The following is an 18,990-nucleotide window of genomic DNA, read 5'->3' as shown; positions in this document are numbered from 1 at the left end:
GAACAGAACAATACTGCATTTCTGAACGGAACAATGCTACATTTTGTCCTTTGCAAGGCCGTGAAAACACAAGGAATTTTGCTTTGTGCTACAGAAATGTCCAGAAAAAGGTCAAAAAGCAGCCTGGCAGATTCTGCATGCAAAACCAGAAGGCTTATGTTTGCAGATGGGTGTCAGACTTAACCACGGTGTCGGGAAGCAGAAGTTAGATAACAAATCACACGTAGAACAACAGTTCAGACTTTCTTGTGGATCAGAGGAGTGTGCTTTACAGTTTCTCTAGAGTATTGCTGTCTGCTGTGTCCAGAAGGGCAGCAGGGCACCAGCACATCCATTATTTGCTGTGCAGTTAAGCAGGAGAAATGAAAGCTCCAGACGCTACAGCCCAAAATGCTGTCTGAAGCCAAAGAGCACATGGCAAACTTACAGGCCAGCTGGTGTCCCTCCTGACCCAAAGGGTGAAGTTCAGTGGTTAATCAGCACTTCATCCTGAAAAGTCCTGCGGGCATGGACACCGTGCGACAAGCATCTAGCTGAGCCGAAGTGGAAGAGCCTCGAAGGGGGCTCCATCTCACTTTCTAGACCAACAAAGCACCCAGACAAATGCTTGGATCAACAGGAGGTCAAAACTGAGCCTGGATTAAGTAGCTGAAATGTATGAAGAACGAGAATTGGAGCTTTCATCTTGTTTAAGAAAATAAAAAGCCCTCTAAAAGAGCACAGGTATTAATTACTCTGACCAAAAAGGCTCCTGTTCATAAACCATGCCTTTTCCAGCTCCATCTCAAAAAGGCCCTTAGACTCAGGGTAGTTGGGAGACTACAGCAAATGTGGTTCTGTGAGCACAGGGAAAACTGCTGCCTAACCCAGCTGCTCCAGCACTATGCTCTGCCTGGAGGGACGTGTATAAATAGGGTGGCAGATACATACAGGAGATAAATACTTCCACTTTTCTTGGCCAGCACTGCTCTGATTTCTATGGGACACGCTACTGGATGAAAAGGGGTTTGACAAAGAAGGAAAAGCAAGAGTTTAGTCTGCTATGTCACTCTCTCAGTAGCCACAATAACTAACATTTGACAGTGCTGGTTCAAAGACTAGGCAGATTTTATCTCCTGACAGATGAGCTGTAATTCAAAGAGACCTGTACCTGATCCCCTATCCTGTATATTCACCGTAGGCAGGCAAAGACGTTATGAGATAAGGGATATCTATACATCACTTTTTATGAACATCTCATTGCATCCAGGGATGGTTTATTATCCTAGTCATGATAATCACTTTTACTCTTACGGAGGGAAGTGTAGAGGGGGCGAGACATTCGCATGCCCCGGGGCTGTCACTTGGAGGGGGTCTGTTTGCTTTACCCAGCCTCTGCCCAGATGCTGGCTGATAGCTCAGCACACGGGCTAATGCTCGCTGACTTACCCACGGCAGGAGTGGGTCCGTGTGTCACATGTGACAAGATCTTCAGCTGGATGGCACAAGCCACAAGCAGGTACTAATTCTGACACTGCTGACGCTGACCCCAAGAGACAAGCATCTGACTGCATCCAACTCTCCATGACCATGCTGTTTTCCAAGAGACAAGTTGTAAGCACCTTGTCCACTCTCACAATACAGTTTCCCTTTGTGCTAATTCTCCTTCAAAGCATTAAATGGAAAACAGGACATGAATGGAGAGAGCTATGCAGGGCTAGAATCAAGCCCAGAATTTCTGGACAATGTAATGCTCCTGTGTAGGTCTTACAACTTAACATTAGCAATATGTACTTCACTTGTAAAGATAAAACCACATACAAGAGGAAGGTTTATAAAGAGGCATCTATTAATACAAGAGGACTTCTTCTGAAGAGGCACCGATTATTAACTCTCTTCCCTCATTTTTCATGTGCTTTCACAGTGTCCTCCTTAAGCCCCTTATTCCCATTTTGCTGACTGCTGCTGCAGGAAATCCCAAGGACCCAAGGATTCACAGTTGTTCTGTCCCGGTCAGCCCTTGCCCCCTGCCCCTTCCCTGCTCTGAGCCCATTGACAAAGTTCAGCAAAGTCTGAAAGGAGGATGGAAACCTCAGCAACAATTGATTTCTAAATATCTTGCAGTGGGTGCCTAAGGCGGCGCTCCAGCTCAATGCACACTGTAAAGGAGGCAGGAGAGCTTAGCCCATGCACGCTCTGCATTTACAGAGCATGGATGTGAATACACGTACCCACACCAAATGCAGGCTCTTGGTCAGCATGAGGACACATCCAGGGAGCTGCAAAATTGAGCAGCTGTTGCAGAGGGGCTGGAGTTATTGAAGTGCATATGCGGACAGGACACAGATAAGCTGGCAACTCAACTTCATCAGTACAACTGCTGATGGAACATATTATGTCATTGCTCAAAAGAAGACTTCAATATTACTGGAAAGGATGAAATTCACAAAGGAAACCGCACACACAGACACATGCAAAAATATAAAGGAGAAGGATGATGTTTTACATTCTGGTGATTCACTCTGAGACACAAGAAAATGAAAGAATCTCCCCAACCATTTGGCTCCCCAAATACTAAATATATAAACTTGTTGCTGTGATAGCTCCTCCAGACATGAGTCATACATTTTAAACCCTTATGGGGTCGATCAATTTAAATTCATAAATGAATTACACCACCAAAACCAGACCAATGTATCCAGACTGGCTCGTTTCAGTCTTTCAAAGCTGTTGCTTAAACTGTGTGAGAGTCCAAACGCTTACCAGCAAAAGCTGAAAACAGTAAATAAACTTTAATAGGCTGTTTTTGTCTACTGTACAGGAACAATGCCTGAAAACAAAACAAAACAAAACAAAACAAAACAAATAACCCAAACCAGAACTAACAGAATTCCTGAAGGATGTGCAAACTCTGTTTCATTTCTACATGCCTGATGATCTGGGTTTCAATTTGGTTGTCCTACATACATAACCCACAGAATTTCTGAATCAAGACCAGCACTCTACATATAAAATATTTAGAAATGCTTCCAATACTGACAAAAAGATCTATTGCCTCCCTCAATAGCTCGTTCCTGTAGCTAATTACCCACACTTATGTCTAATTTAAATGTGTCCCTTCATTTGCCAGCAGCTTGATATTCTTATGCTAGTATCTGCTACATTAATGCACCTTCCTCTTTCATTTATCTTCCCTCCATGCAGTAAAGTTGCCTTCTAACCTTTTCTTTGCAATAACATTGACATCCTTCCACCTCCCTTTGAAGATGTCTGTAGTCTCTCATCATGCTATAGCGGTGCTTGGGTTTCATTTATTTTCCTTGTGGTAGGAAGGCAAAAAAAAAAAAAAATTCCAACATCATCTTCATTTTCTGCTTTTTTACCTCTCCTGAAGCAAACACATTGCCAGCATAAGATGCCAGGCTGATAAGACTGGAACAAAAGTCAGAATTCTTTACTATCAAACCAACCTCACACTGCCCTGCTCTCCTATAGAGTGCTGTAAGACCATCAGCCTGGGTAGAGATGGTCTCCCCTGATATTTAGATTAGGAAATGCTGTACCAATACCATGGAACAGCTGCTGGCAGCAAACATCAGCTTCCACGGTAAAGCCACTAGCCAGGAGAGCCCTGAGCTTTGTCCTTCTCTGAATCAGGATCAAATAACTAATCTCAGGTTGTGAACTGTATTACTCAGTGAAATACCATGAGCCTTCCTTGATTTGGTTCCCCAAATCAAAAATAAACCTTCTCTAGATTCAAGGGTGGTGTTGTTGCTTTCCACATTCTCCATCCTCCCAGAAAAGCAGAAAAGATGGAGAAGCAGCAGAAACAGCAACTTTCATTTGCTCTGTTTTATGGTTCACTGTGTGTGTGAGATGTTCTTTTAATACTGCATAACGGTGCTTTGATTATTCCAATAACGACATGCCCCCAGAAGAAGAATGACATCTGCTATATAAGATAGGTTTGGTACAATTATGCCTCTTGCAGTATTTCTGTCTCATTTCTTTCAAGGACATGGAACTTCACGTTTTCCATTAAAGCTAGAAAAGATGACTATAAACATGTCTTTTCCTGTGATATAAAGCTCAAACTACAAAAGATAGATCACACAAAATTATTCCTGTTTGCATTCTGAAGACGGAGCTTGTCATTAGAAAGATGAACACTTTATATTCTTCTTACATTTTCTAATATTATAATGACAGATATTATGGCAAGTGCCATAATCTGTTCCACTGCTGTGCAAACATTGCACATCACCTCCCTAATAGCACTGCAAAAGCTAGAGTTGGAAGTTCATTATTTTCTTTGCCTTCTATCAGGGTATTGATGGTCTACATAATTACTGCAGGTGCAGAGATGCGCAGTGGTGAGACAGCACCAGCAGTTTTCTGGGAAGCAGCACTGTGCTGATACTGGGAATGTAGTGCTTCCAGCATTATTATACTGGAAAAATAGGTCTGAAAAGCTTGGTTTGTATTTTAACACTTGTTAAAGATTACAGGCAAGCTCTTATTTCATAGCTTTTAACTGGGACACAGCAGCCTGCTGCCCAAGCTGATGTAGCTAAAGCCGTATGCCCTGCAAGGTCCTACCCTTACCTTGAGCAAGGCAAGGTCAGCAGGTTCAGTTCTCTTCATTTGCATCTCACGTAAGAACAATAACCCATTTTCAGCTTCTCCTCCAGCAACAGAGGCCAGGAGACGTCTGTTATGTGCATACAAATACAGGTAGTGTGGAGTTTTCCAGCTCAGCAGATTTCCATTGGAAAACATGGATTTATCTAAAACATTTACTGGGAGCGTACCAGTTTGGGCAGAACTTGTGAGCAGGTAGGAAGGACACCCCCAGGGACTGGGAGATAACTTGCTCAACAGGAGGTTTGCCCAGGATGAAGGAGGCCCACTTGGGCACCACCCAAGTCAGTGCTCTGTTGAATTCTGTATGAGGACATGAATCTGATCTTCTGGTGAGACACATCCTCTCTGACTGGTTTCAGGACCTATTACATACAAACAGGCCGTTCACTCTGTGCAGAAGTGCCAAAATTAGTGATCTCATATGAAAGGGAGTACCGGTCGATGACTTTGTTTTACCAGAAACCCATTGACCTGAGGATGTTTTCCTTCTTACGTATAAAGAAGCATTTAATCTTCCTGCTTGGACTGGGATCTGTTTGACTTCACCTACCATTATCAAAATTATGTGTTGGTGGACAGCAGAGCTAGCCATGGATTACATACAGTACCCTCCACAAATGTAATCAGGTTGAATTATCAGGGATTGAGTCCTGGGCTCCTAGAAATAAATCGTAGTATTACATTTGTCATCTGTGATCCTTTAATAGCCACAAAACACTGACAGCAAAGGCCTATGGTCAACTTTAAGCAAATCGTTTAGGGCACTTTAGACTGTGGTTAATGTGAACTGGACCCTGCAGACAGATATGTGTGTTCATAACAATTTATCTTCAAAGACTCTCCAAAAATCCTAAGAAAAGAGGTGTTTGTTTGGGTTTTAGTTGGTTGAGTTTTTCTTATTGGGTAAAAGGAGTATTTTAATAGTTAGGATTTGAGGCAAAAAGAAACATATGTGTACTTAAATGTCTATGAGTATAACAGTGTAAACAAGAAAGGAGCTCTTTCAAATAATCTCCAGTTAGCACAGGGCCAGGAATTACATCATGTTCTCAGAAGCCATCAATTACTTTCTGACAGCAGAACCATTATAAGGTCCAAATTCAAGGTCAACCACATACTACACTTGTGGCCTTGTGAAGATGCTTGCCCAATATCCACACACAAAGTGGATCAGTCACTTTTTTTTCTTTTTTTTCTGATTCTCTCCCCCATCCCACAGGGGTGGGGGGTGAGCATACGGCTGTGTGGTGCTTGGCTGCCTGCTGGGTTAAACCACAACAAGAAGGAAACCCCTCTCCTGTTGTGCTGGTCAGTGCCACGCTCTGTGCACCTCTGGCATTACGAAGCACGGGGCTTCCTCTCCACCTTCCAGCCTGCCTCTCACGTATGAGCCTGGGGGAAGCAACGGGACTGCTTCTGGGGACTTAGACTTGCCAGAAAGCTAATGCACAGAAAAGGGAATCAGATCTCATTCTTCTTGCTGGCTATGCCCTAGATTAGCTCGTCCCAAAGCACCTCTCCTCCCCCTTCCTTGCTTCTCCCAGGTCAATGGTGACTCATCGGTACTCAGTGGAGGTCTCTGCGGCTTAATTCGTTATCAGAAAAAAAGATTTGAGACTGTCAGATGAAAGATACTACAGAAGTGGAAAGAGGTATGTCTTGTAACTCTGCAGCCATGCACTACGTACATTATTTTATTTTCCCTTTAAAAAAAAATTATACCTGATCCTAGAGTAGGGAGGGAGCTTTTTCATTCATTCCCACTACCCCTCCCCACAGCACGTCCCACCTTGCTGTTTGTGCACGAGGCTTTGGGAAAGGCAGGGGTCGGACATACCCAACAAACGGATCTGCATGACGGCACCGTGTAAACCAAAGAACATCCAGAGGGGCTGGGAAGAGTCCACGCAGACCTGCATGCCGGTGCTGGCACCGTTGTGACTCAGGTGCAGCTCGCCGTCCGAATTCACCATAAATCCCAAGATGTCTCCACTCTGGAGGGGCACCAGGACCTGGCAGACAGCCCAGAACTCCTTCCGATCGACCAGGGACTCAGGGTTATAGGGGAGGTCGCTGGGGCGCAGGGTGCTGGGGTCGCAGGACGTCACCCCGTAGGACAGCGTCCCCGTGCGTGCGGCGTTGGACTTGTTAATCTTGACGAAAATGGTCTCGTTGATCCGAAGGGGTCTGCTGGTGAAAACCAAAGTCCTCTCCTCCCGGGCGTGTTCCAGGCGGGCCACGGTTTGGTCATCGAGGATTTTGACGTGGGCTCCCCGGAGGTGGTGGAAGCGGAGGTCGCTCTCGAGCTGGGAGGGGAGGAGGTGGGAGTGCTGGGAGTTGAGGGAGTTCTGCGGGATGGGGCACGTGGTGGCCGTCACGTGGAAGCTCTCCTCCTGCAGGTTGAGGTCGCACAGGCTGACCGAGAGGCGCGCGTCCTCCGTCTCCTGCCGCAGCGAGGGCCGGCGGATGGCGGTGAAGGAGCGGGGCCGCAGGCAGTCGGGAGGAATGATTTCGCTGTCTGCGGGGAAGGGCAGGAGAAAACAAAAGAGGTGTCACTGCAGGGAGAATGGAAAGTGCCTGGGAGTTTGCAAATCGCTACCGGTTTGATTCAGATGTTTAAAAGGGAAAATCAGAGACCTGCTGCCATTAATACATTTTCCCCTTTTAAATACGGGAGCAGAGTGCCTTAAAAAGTATTTGCAATTGATTGCTGTTCTTGTGCTGTCCACACCAGCACCACCATTTTCAGCTCCTGAGTAGGCGGACTCAAAATCGATGGAAAGAATTGACCAGGGGAGGGTCTCCTTGGAGAGGGGAAGCAGAGTGTAAATATATGAAATACATCCCGAACGTGCCAATCAATATCCATGCAGGCTCTGAGTTTTCATGCCCTGTTCGTTGTCTACAGCAATTCTCATAGATCTAGGAAATGAATTTCTAACTAGATATTTTTTGCTTTGAAACAAATGCTATGTTCAGTTCTAATTTATTTATCATCATATGAAATTTAATTTGTATTCCTGCATATAATTAATCATTAGTGGTCTGGTCCTTACTGCAAACCAGTACAGATATGGATTTCACAGTGTAGAACTTGGGCATATGCTGTTTTCTATAAATAACATACAATCATTTATTATCTCCAAGACAAATAATTAAAAATCAAACCCACAGATATATAACAAAGAAAGATGGTGCTTACGTATTCATACCCATCAGTGGAAACAGAATTGAACCTTATCCTCTTTGTTAGTCTCACCTGCTGTTTCAAGAGCTAATCATCAATTTATTTACTTCTTTTTTTTTCAATTTATTTCACTTCTTTTTCCAGGGAACATAATCACCTGCCTTTTATGCTTAAATTACTTTTATTTAACATATTCTTAGCTACACTGTTGCCATAGAAATTTCAAAGAGCAATATACTGAGAAGAAAAAAAAAACATATTACTTGAACAGATTATAAAAGTAAGCTGAGATAATGCAAAGATTTATACATATGCTTAACTTTCTGTGCTACACGAAGCCTATCAGCATCAAGAGACTATTCTCTGTAAGAAAGCTGAGCATGTGGAGAATTCTCTGCAAAAATTACAATAAGCTATGACCCATATTGACTATTCCCCCACAGGAGCTATGCCTGCACCAAGCCTGAAGACTGTGTTGTGTCTTCAAGCCAGGCTCCAAACGACATGAGGTGGGACCACCCCATATAACACAATCCCCTGACAGCGGCACGAAGCAACACTGCCTGATCCCAGCCTGGGACCTGCCGCAAACATGGCACAAGGTGGAAAAACAAGAAGAGGAAGAGGAGCAGAGACTCGTTCCTAACCCATGGGCGAGACCCTTGCAGGGCACACCTCTTCCAGCCACGTCTCCTTGGGATTTTCTTTTATGACAACAAAAGAGCAGGAACCCAGGTTATTTCAGGATTTTCCCCATGGGATGAGCCCTCTCCTGGTACACCAGAGTAGTGGTTCTACCCTGGTGTGCCAAAGAAAAATGCCAGCTTCTGAATAACCAACATCTCCCGCAATGGGTGAGGTCTGACTAACAGCCGTTGCTGCCCATCTCTTCTGGGAGACCTGACAAGAGCACACCCACACACAGTTTGGCTTCAGCAGGGATCTTTGCTTTGCTTAAACTGGATTATTCCAGGCTTCTCTTTAAATAAGCTGCTATTACAAGGGAAGCACAGTCTCAAAATAAAAAAGGGCTTTGCTTCTCATATTTGATTTTCCCCAAACTGATATTTCAGCTTCTCTTCCCAGAGGTTAATTAAAGAAAAAGAGGAATAAATAAAATCAAAAATTACCCCAAGTAATTTAGAAGCAGGTTGCATTAATGCTTTGTAATATATGGGCTAGCATTTGCATTGCAAGTGCCCCTACTGGATAGAATTAGATTTATTTTGCCTTCTTTTGGCTGGAAATCCACAGAGGAGAACAAATTAATACTGGCAGCTGATGACGATCCTTTGGTGTAGGTGAATGGGTAGAGACCTTTCTGAATAGGAACAGAAGGTCCTTTCTATTTTATTCCCTGTAACTATGCATGTGCAGCCTGGCTGACAACTGTGATGTGTGGGTAGCTTGCAGCCAGGGTTTTGAAACAGCTTGTTTTCCACCAGGATGCTTGCATTTCCCTTTGGCTGCTGGACAAAATATCTCTTTCTATCTGAAAAGAGGTTAAGAGAGATGAAGTTCTTCCGCAGCCAAGACACATGGCAGTGATAGCAAACCAGGGTTACGCTTCCAACTGTTTTACTTAAACCCATCAGTAGCTCAGACGCCTAGCCACATAAGGGATAAGATGTCTCAAGCATATGGGATTGACTGTGAGACTTAGTTCATTAATGTTTGCAAATATCCATGGAAAAAAAAGGATTGCAGTTTACTGGCATTTCAAATAAATTTGTGAAAATTTTGAGATGAGTGTCTAAGAGATGCTGGCGTGCTCCAGGGCTCTGTTTTTTCACAAATCACAAGATAGCCAGCCAAAGAAGAAAAACAATCCCATCGCATATGAAGTAAAATGAAGTGGGATTCGTCTTTTGGGGTGGCAGATAAGTTGGAAGAGATGTGGAATGCCATTTATCCAGAATAACTGATAACAGCCAAGGGCTATGAAAGAACAATTCTGGTGAAATGTGAAACAAATGGGGTGACTTTGAGCAGATTCTTTCCCCAAAGGAACCCAGAAACAAGTTGTTTTCTTCCCCCAAAGCTTCATTTACCACTTTGCTAACACAGACCCAGCTGCTCAACTGACTTTTAATGCCTACAAAGGAAGGACTCTCCATGTAAGTGTGTTCAGGAACATTTCTATTTGCAGAGACAAACCGAGAGCACACATCAAAAAGACAGAATGACTTGATGTGATGAGACTGTATAATACGAAAGGGGTCCCAGGGCCGCCACCACGTGCAGCTTGGCACAGGCTGGCTGCCCAGGTAGCTTTCCAGAGAGGTTTTGTTGACTTCTGCATCCGTACAGTTCTGATGCCGATGCTGTATTCATAGTCTCAAACTTTCCAGTAGTGATATACCCTTAGCCAAAGCAGAAAGGATTTCCACTAAATACAAATTTTCTGCTCCTCAGTTCAAGAACCTGAGGCACACTGAATTTTTGCAAAGGAGGCCTGACTTCACAAATTGCTTTGTATCTTTTTCTGGTTTTATTTAATAAAAAAATAAAAAAAAAAAAGTGAGTAGGAGTAATTTATTTAGCAAAGTAGAGATGAAGGGCACTTAAGCAGTTCAGCAGTCTTCTGTTTTCTCCCCCTCTTTAGTGATGTATATCTACAAAATTTATATTCTCAGCAGCTGGTTCCTTGCATACTAAATTAACTTGAGGTATCTTCCTCAGACAAGAGGCTTCAAAGCTCTCCGTTTTCCTGCTCTGAGGGCATGGAGGAGCCTCCTGCTTTCTGCAGGCTCACAGTGACTGCAGTAACACTTTAAAACAGCGGTTACGAGGTGCCGGTGAGCAGCCAGATACAGCCGGAATCGCTGCATCCAGATCAGAAGCGTGTCACTACCGCCTTTTATTTGAACCGCTGCCAAGTGTTGACTTCCTAAGACCATCTATTTCCTTAAACATGTGTAATAAAAATAATATATATTTATTACAGACATCACATGCATGCATGTTTACTGTATCTATGTGCACATTCAAACACAAATGCATTTCTAGTCACCAGCATGCACACATTGTCTCAGCCCTATACAAACCCAAAGGGGATGTACTGCCATCAGGCTGTCAAATCATTATTTCCTTCTTTTCCTTTTCAGTATTGTTTGTTACTGCCTAAAGAGTTGACTTTCCAAGGTCATGAGCGGCAGGGATTCACACACCTGTAGAGGATTTGAGAAGGCAGAGTGAACTTGGCACCCACACAGATGCACGCACGTACTGGAAACTCCAGATTTAACTGCTAGCTCTAGGGAAGCTGACCTCCCCCTCTCCATGAGTTTTCTGACACTGGAGCAAACCTCCAGCCTCACATAAATTGAGTGGGCTGCGACCACTCTCCAGAATGAGCTACAGAAGACCTAACATAAATAAATCAAACTTGAGACTTATGACTAAAACAAAACAAAATAAAAATAAATAAATAAATAAATAAAAAACAAGAAACCAAAGCTTTAAGATTTCAGGAATCAGGCTGATAACCTGATAATATAAGAACCTATCCCATTTCTAACGATCTTTCCTCCCAGGAGAGAGAGATGCTGAGAAGACAAGGAACAACCGAGGATTCCTTGTATCTGGAGAAAATTTTTGTCCTCTGCTACTAAGTAGAATAAAAAATTGGTAAGGTCAGAACCTTGCTGGCATGTTCCTCTCCTTCCAATGCACAGCCCCATGTTCTTTCCTTTCTTCTGTTCTTTGCTTTACTTCTTCACAAGTGCATTTCTCTTCTTTCGATGACCCATTTCACCAGGTAGTATTACTTTTAATGTGTACTGGTACTCACTATGTATTTCCATGACCAAAGAACCTCACAGGTGCTAAGCTACCAAAAGACATCCTACAGTCAGTGGCATCTACAGGACTGTACTGTGTAAATGTACAACTGCAGAAGGAGTTATACCATATCACTCCCACCATGCTGGAGCAGCTCCATACGCAGGAGCTCAAAGGCAGGCTGCTTTTCCCACTGTCAGTGCTACCTGTCACATGGGGTTACGCAGGGAGGATAACGGGGCTTCCAGCACCTGGGCTCTTGCAGCATCTCCTCCATGGTCCACAGCAGACTTGTGCAGCTAACAGTGCGTTTGGCAACACTTTGCCATTGAAGGGGATGTCTCTGAAATATGAGGCAGATGTACTGGGCTGTAAAATAATATCACCCTCAGAGGCAATCGGGAAAAGCAACCAGTCACAAGACAAGAAGCAAACCTATGCTCCTGGAAACCCTTCCTCATCACAGCCCTGTGCTCCCCATCGTGGGAGTGCGGGTATTGATCCTGACCGCAGTCTTTGCTGCCTTGCTGAGCCAGTCATTTCGAGCTGATGCATGCTGCTGGGAACCACCAGGCTTCAGCCCAGAAGTAGCCAGAGGAATTTCTATACATTGTTTATAGCTCCATTTATTATGAGCTCTAAGGCAGCTGAGGACTGAAAACTCAGCAAAATGGAAACAAATTATATTCTCACTAATCCCTCAGAAATGAAGGATGAAGATCATTGTGAGCTGGGGGCAAGGAGCAATACTGGCTCCCAAATACTCTTGGCTGCCAGCTTCTCCACCGTGTGTACAGCACCCAGTCCACAGCACCACCTCTGCTGGAAAGAAGAAGAGCAGCCCTGACTGGATCTGGGAAGAGGAGTATTGCTGTGTGGCCCTGGGTTCAAAATTCACCCAAGTTAAGGGGCAAATGGAAGCCTATCTGCTGCAGCCTGCTGCACTCACAGTGTTTGAGATGTCCTCACTACCAGAGGATGCTCTTGCTCTAGGCTATCTCGGGCTCTGCCACGTGTATCTTAACTGTTTTACTGCACCAGGACAGGCTAAGCAAACAGGAGAGTGAAAATCACCCTTACTTAAAATAAACACGGCAAAAAAAAAATGAGAAGTGAAGAAAGCCGAGGCCACGCTCATGGTCATTAAGAGACAACGCTCCACTCAGAGAGCACGTCCAAAGTGCTCTTGCCTGCTGGCATCGTGTCAGAGCAGACACTTGTAAAACTATTTGTTTTTCTGCAAGTTTGTACGCTCCATGTGAGGTCTGGAGAGGAGGCTGGGCTCTGCTGCGCTCAGCGTAACGCTGCCGAGACCCACACTCCCGAGTGGATGCTGCTGCTGGGATGCTGCACACAGGTCTCCCCCTCCCCTCCCTGCTTGTTACTGTTAAATCCTGAATTTATATGATCCGAGACCACTCCATTGTGTTTACTTCTCATAAACCATCAGGCGCCAGAATGCAGCTTCTCGGATCATGCAGTGAAGCCACTTTCAAGAATTATTGTAGCATGTGGGAGGCAAATGTTTAAAATCTCTCAAAGGAATGATTCAGACTAAAAACCTCCTTTGCCATATACTTAGGAATTCACTTCTACAAAGTACATTTCCCTTTATGAACAACCGAGAAATCAAACGGCCCAAGTTATTGCCTCAGATCAACTATTCCTTCTCCTTGCAAAACACCCACATAGAATCAAGGACATCAGTTAAACAAACACCTACTTATACAATACCTGCACATGTGCATGTCTCTATTTCGTTGATAGTATAAATAGCCCGTTTCAAATAAAACTGCTTCCTTCTGCTCTCGTTGCTCTGGCTCCTCTCTTTTTTGCATGATTACAGGAATACATGCAAAGCTACAGCCAACAGATGATCTCACTTGTAGCAGCTATATGTGTAAGATGCCCGGGCTGCTCTTTAAGAGACAGCAAAATCTTTTCTGGGGCAAACAGCATCTGAGATCAGGACCCAGGTGCTGGGCTCTGCAGCAGAAGATGCTCCTCACCACGTGAACAGAAGAGAGATATAAATGGTGAGAGGGAGGCAGAAAGAATTAATGTTCTTATTTTATAGATAAAATAAACTGTGGGATGGGGTAAGCTGTCCAAGGGGACAGTCAATTTCTCCAGCAGAGGTCTTAATTGAAAACTCTTGGGGTTCAGCCCAAGGCACAACAAAACCACCCCATTTCCCACGTAGCACCCTCTCATTTCCTACCTCTCCATTCAGTGCTTTATTCTCTACCTGCTGCTCCTCTGCTTCCATCTGCAGGTTCCTCTCTCCACCTCAAAACTCAACCTCCTTGGGACCCTTGTCCATTACGGGATCCCATATGGTCTGCATGGAAACTGTTGTTCAAGAATTCCTTCTTCTTCAACACACCAGCTTGGCATCACTGCATGGTCAGTGGATGGCAAACATGTTTTTTATGTGCATTCCCATGGTTAATGTGGGAGTTAATGGCTACATGCAAATTTTGGCTTCCTGCTCGTTGCAATTTGGAAGCTGAACTAACTGATACAGCAGCCATTTTCATTGCAGGAATGAGAGCTATGTAAATCAGCTGAGCCCATTTATTTGCCTACAACCAACACAGTCCAAACTAGCTTTCTGAAAAGCCACTCAGGTGTCTTGCCAATATAGCTGAAAACATCAGAGAGAATTACTGGTGTAACCAAGGGGCAGACATCAAAGTCCACTCCAAGGGTTACAAAGAGACCAAAGCTGGAGTTCATCTGGGGGAGAAGTCGTTCACGTTTACACAAAAATTGTCACCAGATTTTAAAACTGGTCTGCAAAAGAAGCCAGACCACTGGCTCTGTGGAGCCAACTGCAAGGCTATGAACTTCATCCGCTTTCACAGGAATTAGTGGAAATCAACAGTGTTTAATTAGCACCTCACTGGACTGGCCTTTGCTTTATATTCCTGTTTGTTTGGATCGAAATCAACATTTCTTTCCAGGCGTTTTAGGAGAGATTGAGCACTAAAGCTGTTTGGTTTGCATGATTCAGTTTTGGAGATGTGTTAAAAATGGGATGGAAGAGAAAAACTTAGCCATTTCATTGTTACCAGCTGCTAGATGTTCGATAAAACCTTTGTGCAAATCTGGTAGCTTCCTATGGCTGTTAGCACCAAATCCTGATTTTGAGGAGTGGTGCCCTTGTACCATTAGGTACATCAGGTGTCCTGCCTAAGGACATGTGTCCTGAGGATACAAATATCCTCCCTTGTCTTACCAGGATTGTCACAGATTTCTTGTCATGAATGGTCAGTGCTGTACTCAGAGTACAGATGAAATATCACAGCAAAACAAATCAGAGACAAACAAACAAAACAAGCAAGCAAACAAAGAAAGAAAAAACAGATTTTAAAGGAGGGAAAGGAATGTGTGCTTACGTACTGCAAGCCTCTGAGTTGGAATATTCAGAAAGAAAAAAAATACAAAACCCTGACTTTAAGAGAATTGCAGATGTTTTTAAGCCAGAGTGAACAACTGTGGCTTCCAGGCCAGCTTAGTAATTGAATTGATCATCTGCATATTTTTTAATAACATCTAAGGAATGAAAGCATACAATTTCGTACATGGATAGACTATTGTTTAAGGTACAAAGGTTGAGTACTGACTTATAAATCATAGTTTTGGGACATGTGCTATGTAACAAAGTGCTCTGAACCAGTCTGGTTCATAACAAACATTCATGCAATTCTGCATAACATCTGTAAGCATGTCAAATTGATTTGAACATATGAAATGGCACAAAGAACATAACTAGCCTCATAGAATTAAAATAAATTACTGTTTTCCTTAGCAAATATGAATGTTTTGAAAGAGCCTGACAGTAGATTATGAAGAACAAACTTCCATACGCGTGTTATGGCTGAGGATTTGTTTTCTTTTCCACAAAAGCTGATGCTCAGAGTCTGCAGGGTGCTGGCAGCCTCTGTGTTACAAACAACACATTTTGTTTTTTGTCCAGGAAGGCTTTTCGCTCTGGGTAAACTCATCTTCTCCAGCCAGCGGTCACACAGACTGGCAGATGTCCTTCAGGTTAAGGACATGCTTAGCCACTGCTACCTCTGGAGGTCGGCACCTCCTTGTCTGGTTCCCTTAAATGTGTTCATGGGTTTTCCATTTGATGTTTCCTAATTCCCCATGAAGTCATAGAAATACGGTTTCAACAGAAATCAAGTGGCTTGGTTTTGTGGAGACCAGTTAATCCCCATCACTCCCTCCTTAATCTATTTCCCACTAACACGCTCTCTGAATTTTACTCCTACCCCTGATGGAGTCCAGCAGGTCTGGGGGAATGGAGGTGGAAATCATCCCATGATCAGCTATTATTATTATTATTCCTGTTAGAAACCACAGAAAAGCAATCAGCACTTTTAGGATCATGCCTACACTATTTTTAATTTCAGTCCTGCCCCCCTCTGCACAGTGTCTCACCTTTTCTTTACATGTCCTCTTATTCTATCTACCACTGTCAAATCTTTTACTACTTGTCTTAATTACCTGTGCAAGAACTAATTCTCCATGGAGTCTGACAATTGTCACTTTGTCTGAAGCTTCCTGATCTTTAAATGTAAATTCCTCTTTTTTTGAAAGTTCTTTTTTTTTCTTCTTTATTTTCTTTCTCCATAGGGAAATTAAAGCAATAATTGCAATTCCTGGTTGTCAAATAACTTTACAGGGGCCTCTTTTCATACCCAGCTGCTCCACCAGTCATTCCTGGCACTATCACCCCTTTTGCTCTCCTCATCCCCCAAAAACGTTGACCCTCTTTTATCTTTCCTATTGACGCAAGACAGTAGCTCAGACCTACATGCAGTGCTAACCCCACAGCTTTACCTTTTACCATTTACTGTCTCAGACTGCTATGGGCCCTCCAACAACTCTATTTCTAACGCTCTTTGCATTACTGTGAGAATGTTTCCATAGCATCTCAGTGCTCACAGCCAATTTCCAAGCTACATCAGACACATCCCTTTACCCCCTGAATCATCTGACAGCAATTTTCTTCAAAACAAGTGCTTTCTCCCTCCTTCCCATCCATCATCCTCCCTCCTGTGGTATTTATGTACCCTGCATTTATCCTTTTTCACCTGCTTTCATTTCCCCCTGTGTTTTCCTGCCAGGAGTGGAGATGATGAGCACTTCCCTAACTCCTCACCGCGTGTCCCAGCGAGAGGCTCCTACCATTGCTGACAGCTTTACAGACAGCTGAGCAGTCAACATACCAACAACCCCCTTGTCCCTGCCACAGCCTCCTCAAGGTCCAGCATCACTGCTCATTGACCTGAAACACACCACTAGGTCTTCCCCACTCCCTTAGGAAGCACAGAAATGCTGCCGGAGATCACCTGAGCCCATATAGTACTGGGCCCCTTCTGGGGCTTGCTGCCGTCCCTTTTGGTCTGCTAAGGGCACAGATAAATGATGAATGGTCTGGGCATCACAGGGATTTTGCCTCCTCGCAGTTACCTAACTATCAGAACCTAAGATTACAACATTTTCTAGTGAAGACACAAGCTGTGAAGGCAGTGATAACACCTAATATTTCAGTCCACTGCCTGAAGAAAAAATAGATTGAAAAATACAGCAATTCAGGATAACCTGAAACAAAGCACTCAGTTTATCTCACTTCCTTTTATTAAAGCAAATGACTACTGAACCAACAGCTACCACAGTTGATTTCTGGGGCTTATTTAGAAATTGCTCTGGCAATTTTCAAGATTAAAATGTTATTTCAAGACTCAAAATTGAAATATATCATTTTGAAAATAATGAAAGAAAGCAGCTACAGTTTGCCAAAATTGTTTCAATTTTTCAGCAATGACTAATTAAATTTACAAAACATCTCTCCTCCTCCATGCTGGTTCCTCACCTAAAGATCCAACAATTATATTTCTGAAAGAATGCACATAATGCTATTTGTCCATAATATTTTCTTTGTCTTAATTCCCAATATCCACTTCTTGGAGAATTTCCACCCCAGAATCTCATATGAAGAAGCTCTCAAAAAAATTTCTGACTCATTTTCCACATGTACAAAACGGCATTGCAGCTATTACACCCCATCTACTCCACTCCTATTCCAGAGCTTCTATGGTCTGCAAGAACCATTCTCCCAGAGATGCACAGGAACAGTAAATCAAGGCTTTCTTTGATGATCTTGTTCTGAAATAGCACAACTACTGCAGTCTGCACCATCAGAAAATTTCAGCACATGTTTGGGTCTATTCCATTTCACAACAGCATTTAAACATCCACTTCATCTAAAAAAATATTTATAACCCACTGAATACAACAGGACATATACGTGAGTTCATTAGTAGTCTCAAATCAACATAATTTTCTGCACCAGAGCCACACAGGGAAAGATTTAAAAACTAAGTTCCATGACAAAAAAAAAAAAAAGTTCTTACAGCAAACTCCAGTCTCCACCATTGTCCCATTGCATGCCGCCAGAGGAGTAAGCAGCAAAGGAGATTTCCTAAAATAGTAGCCCTGAATCAGTCATTTTAGCTGTCACAGATGGATGAAATTAGGAGGGAAGCAAAGAGGGAGAGCTGATGCTCGATTCTGCCAAGGTATGTAGTTGGAAAGTTCATCTCTTCCATAAATTCTTTATATATTCAGTCATGACAAATGCCCATTAGGCTTTTGATTTCTTTACAAATTATTTTGATGCCCTGAACTAAAGAAACTATGCATCTTGTTACCAAAGTCTCACCTAACTCCTGAACAAGCAGAGGTGAATTCTGCTCTCACTTACCCCAGGGAAAGCTTCAACACCTTGGCTATCAGTAAAGCTGATTTAAATGCACAGATGATAGGACGTGGCCTCAGGAGGCTCAGACAGAACAACAGGAGGCTTTTCTGAAGCTGCAAGTTGAAAGTATAAATAAGACTAAGCCAGAGGGCCGCAGTCTGGCTGTCAATCAGGGCAGTGTGACCTTGCTGAAGCCAAGGGATTCGCGCGGAGAACAGAGTCCATCTGACGTAAGCTGCCTGATGCTGAATTCAGCTGCAGGCCCAGCAGACAAACCCTCCTCAGCCCCTTGAGAAAGGGGGCCTGAGGACTCGGGTGCCAAAGGTTTCTGCTCTCTCCACATCCCAACTTCCTACAGCACTGCTTTTCTTCCTCTTCCTCCTCCCTTCCCCACCTGGTGCTATAAGCTTAAAAACCCCTGGCCCTGCTGGGATCCTGGGGTTGGAGCCAGCCTCGGATGACTCCAACAGTCCTGTGCTGGACTGTCAGATTTGAGTCATGCATAGACGTAGGGGAAAAAACCCTCCTGGGGCCATTTCACAGCACCAGCTATAAACATAGCACTGGAGAGACACCTGACTTTACAACTGGTTTGTGTGATAACTGATCCCTGGGA

The 18,990-nt window shown here is 43.7% G+C and overlaps 1 protein-coding gene across 9 annotated transcripts in view; it reads right to left on the bottom strand.

Moving 5' to 3' along the window:
* Nucleotides 1-18,990, bottom strand: part of NEURL1 (neuralized E3 ubiquitin protein ligase 1) — a 159,484-nt gene that overhangs the window by 19,898 nt on the left and 120,596 nt on the right. For all 9 annotated transcript variants that reach the window (XM_080597802.1, XM_080597805.1, XM_080597808.1 and 6 more), the window contains one exon: nucleotides 6,464-7,144. In XM_080597802.1, coding sequence (XP_080453928.1) covers nucleotides 6,464-7,144 — 681 coding nt within the window. The remainder of the gene's footprint in view (nucleotides 1-6,463; nucleotides 7,145-18,990) is intronic.

This window comes from Anser brachyrhynchus, assembly GCF_964034855.1.
Source record: "Anser brachyrhynchus genome assembly, chromosome: 6".
In the NCBI taxonomy this organism is placed as follows: domain Eukaryota; kingdom Metazoa; phylum Chordata; class Aves; order Anseriformes; family Anatidae; genus Anser; species Anser brachyrhynchus.
This window is presented reverse-complemented; position numbering and strand designations above follow the sequence as displayed.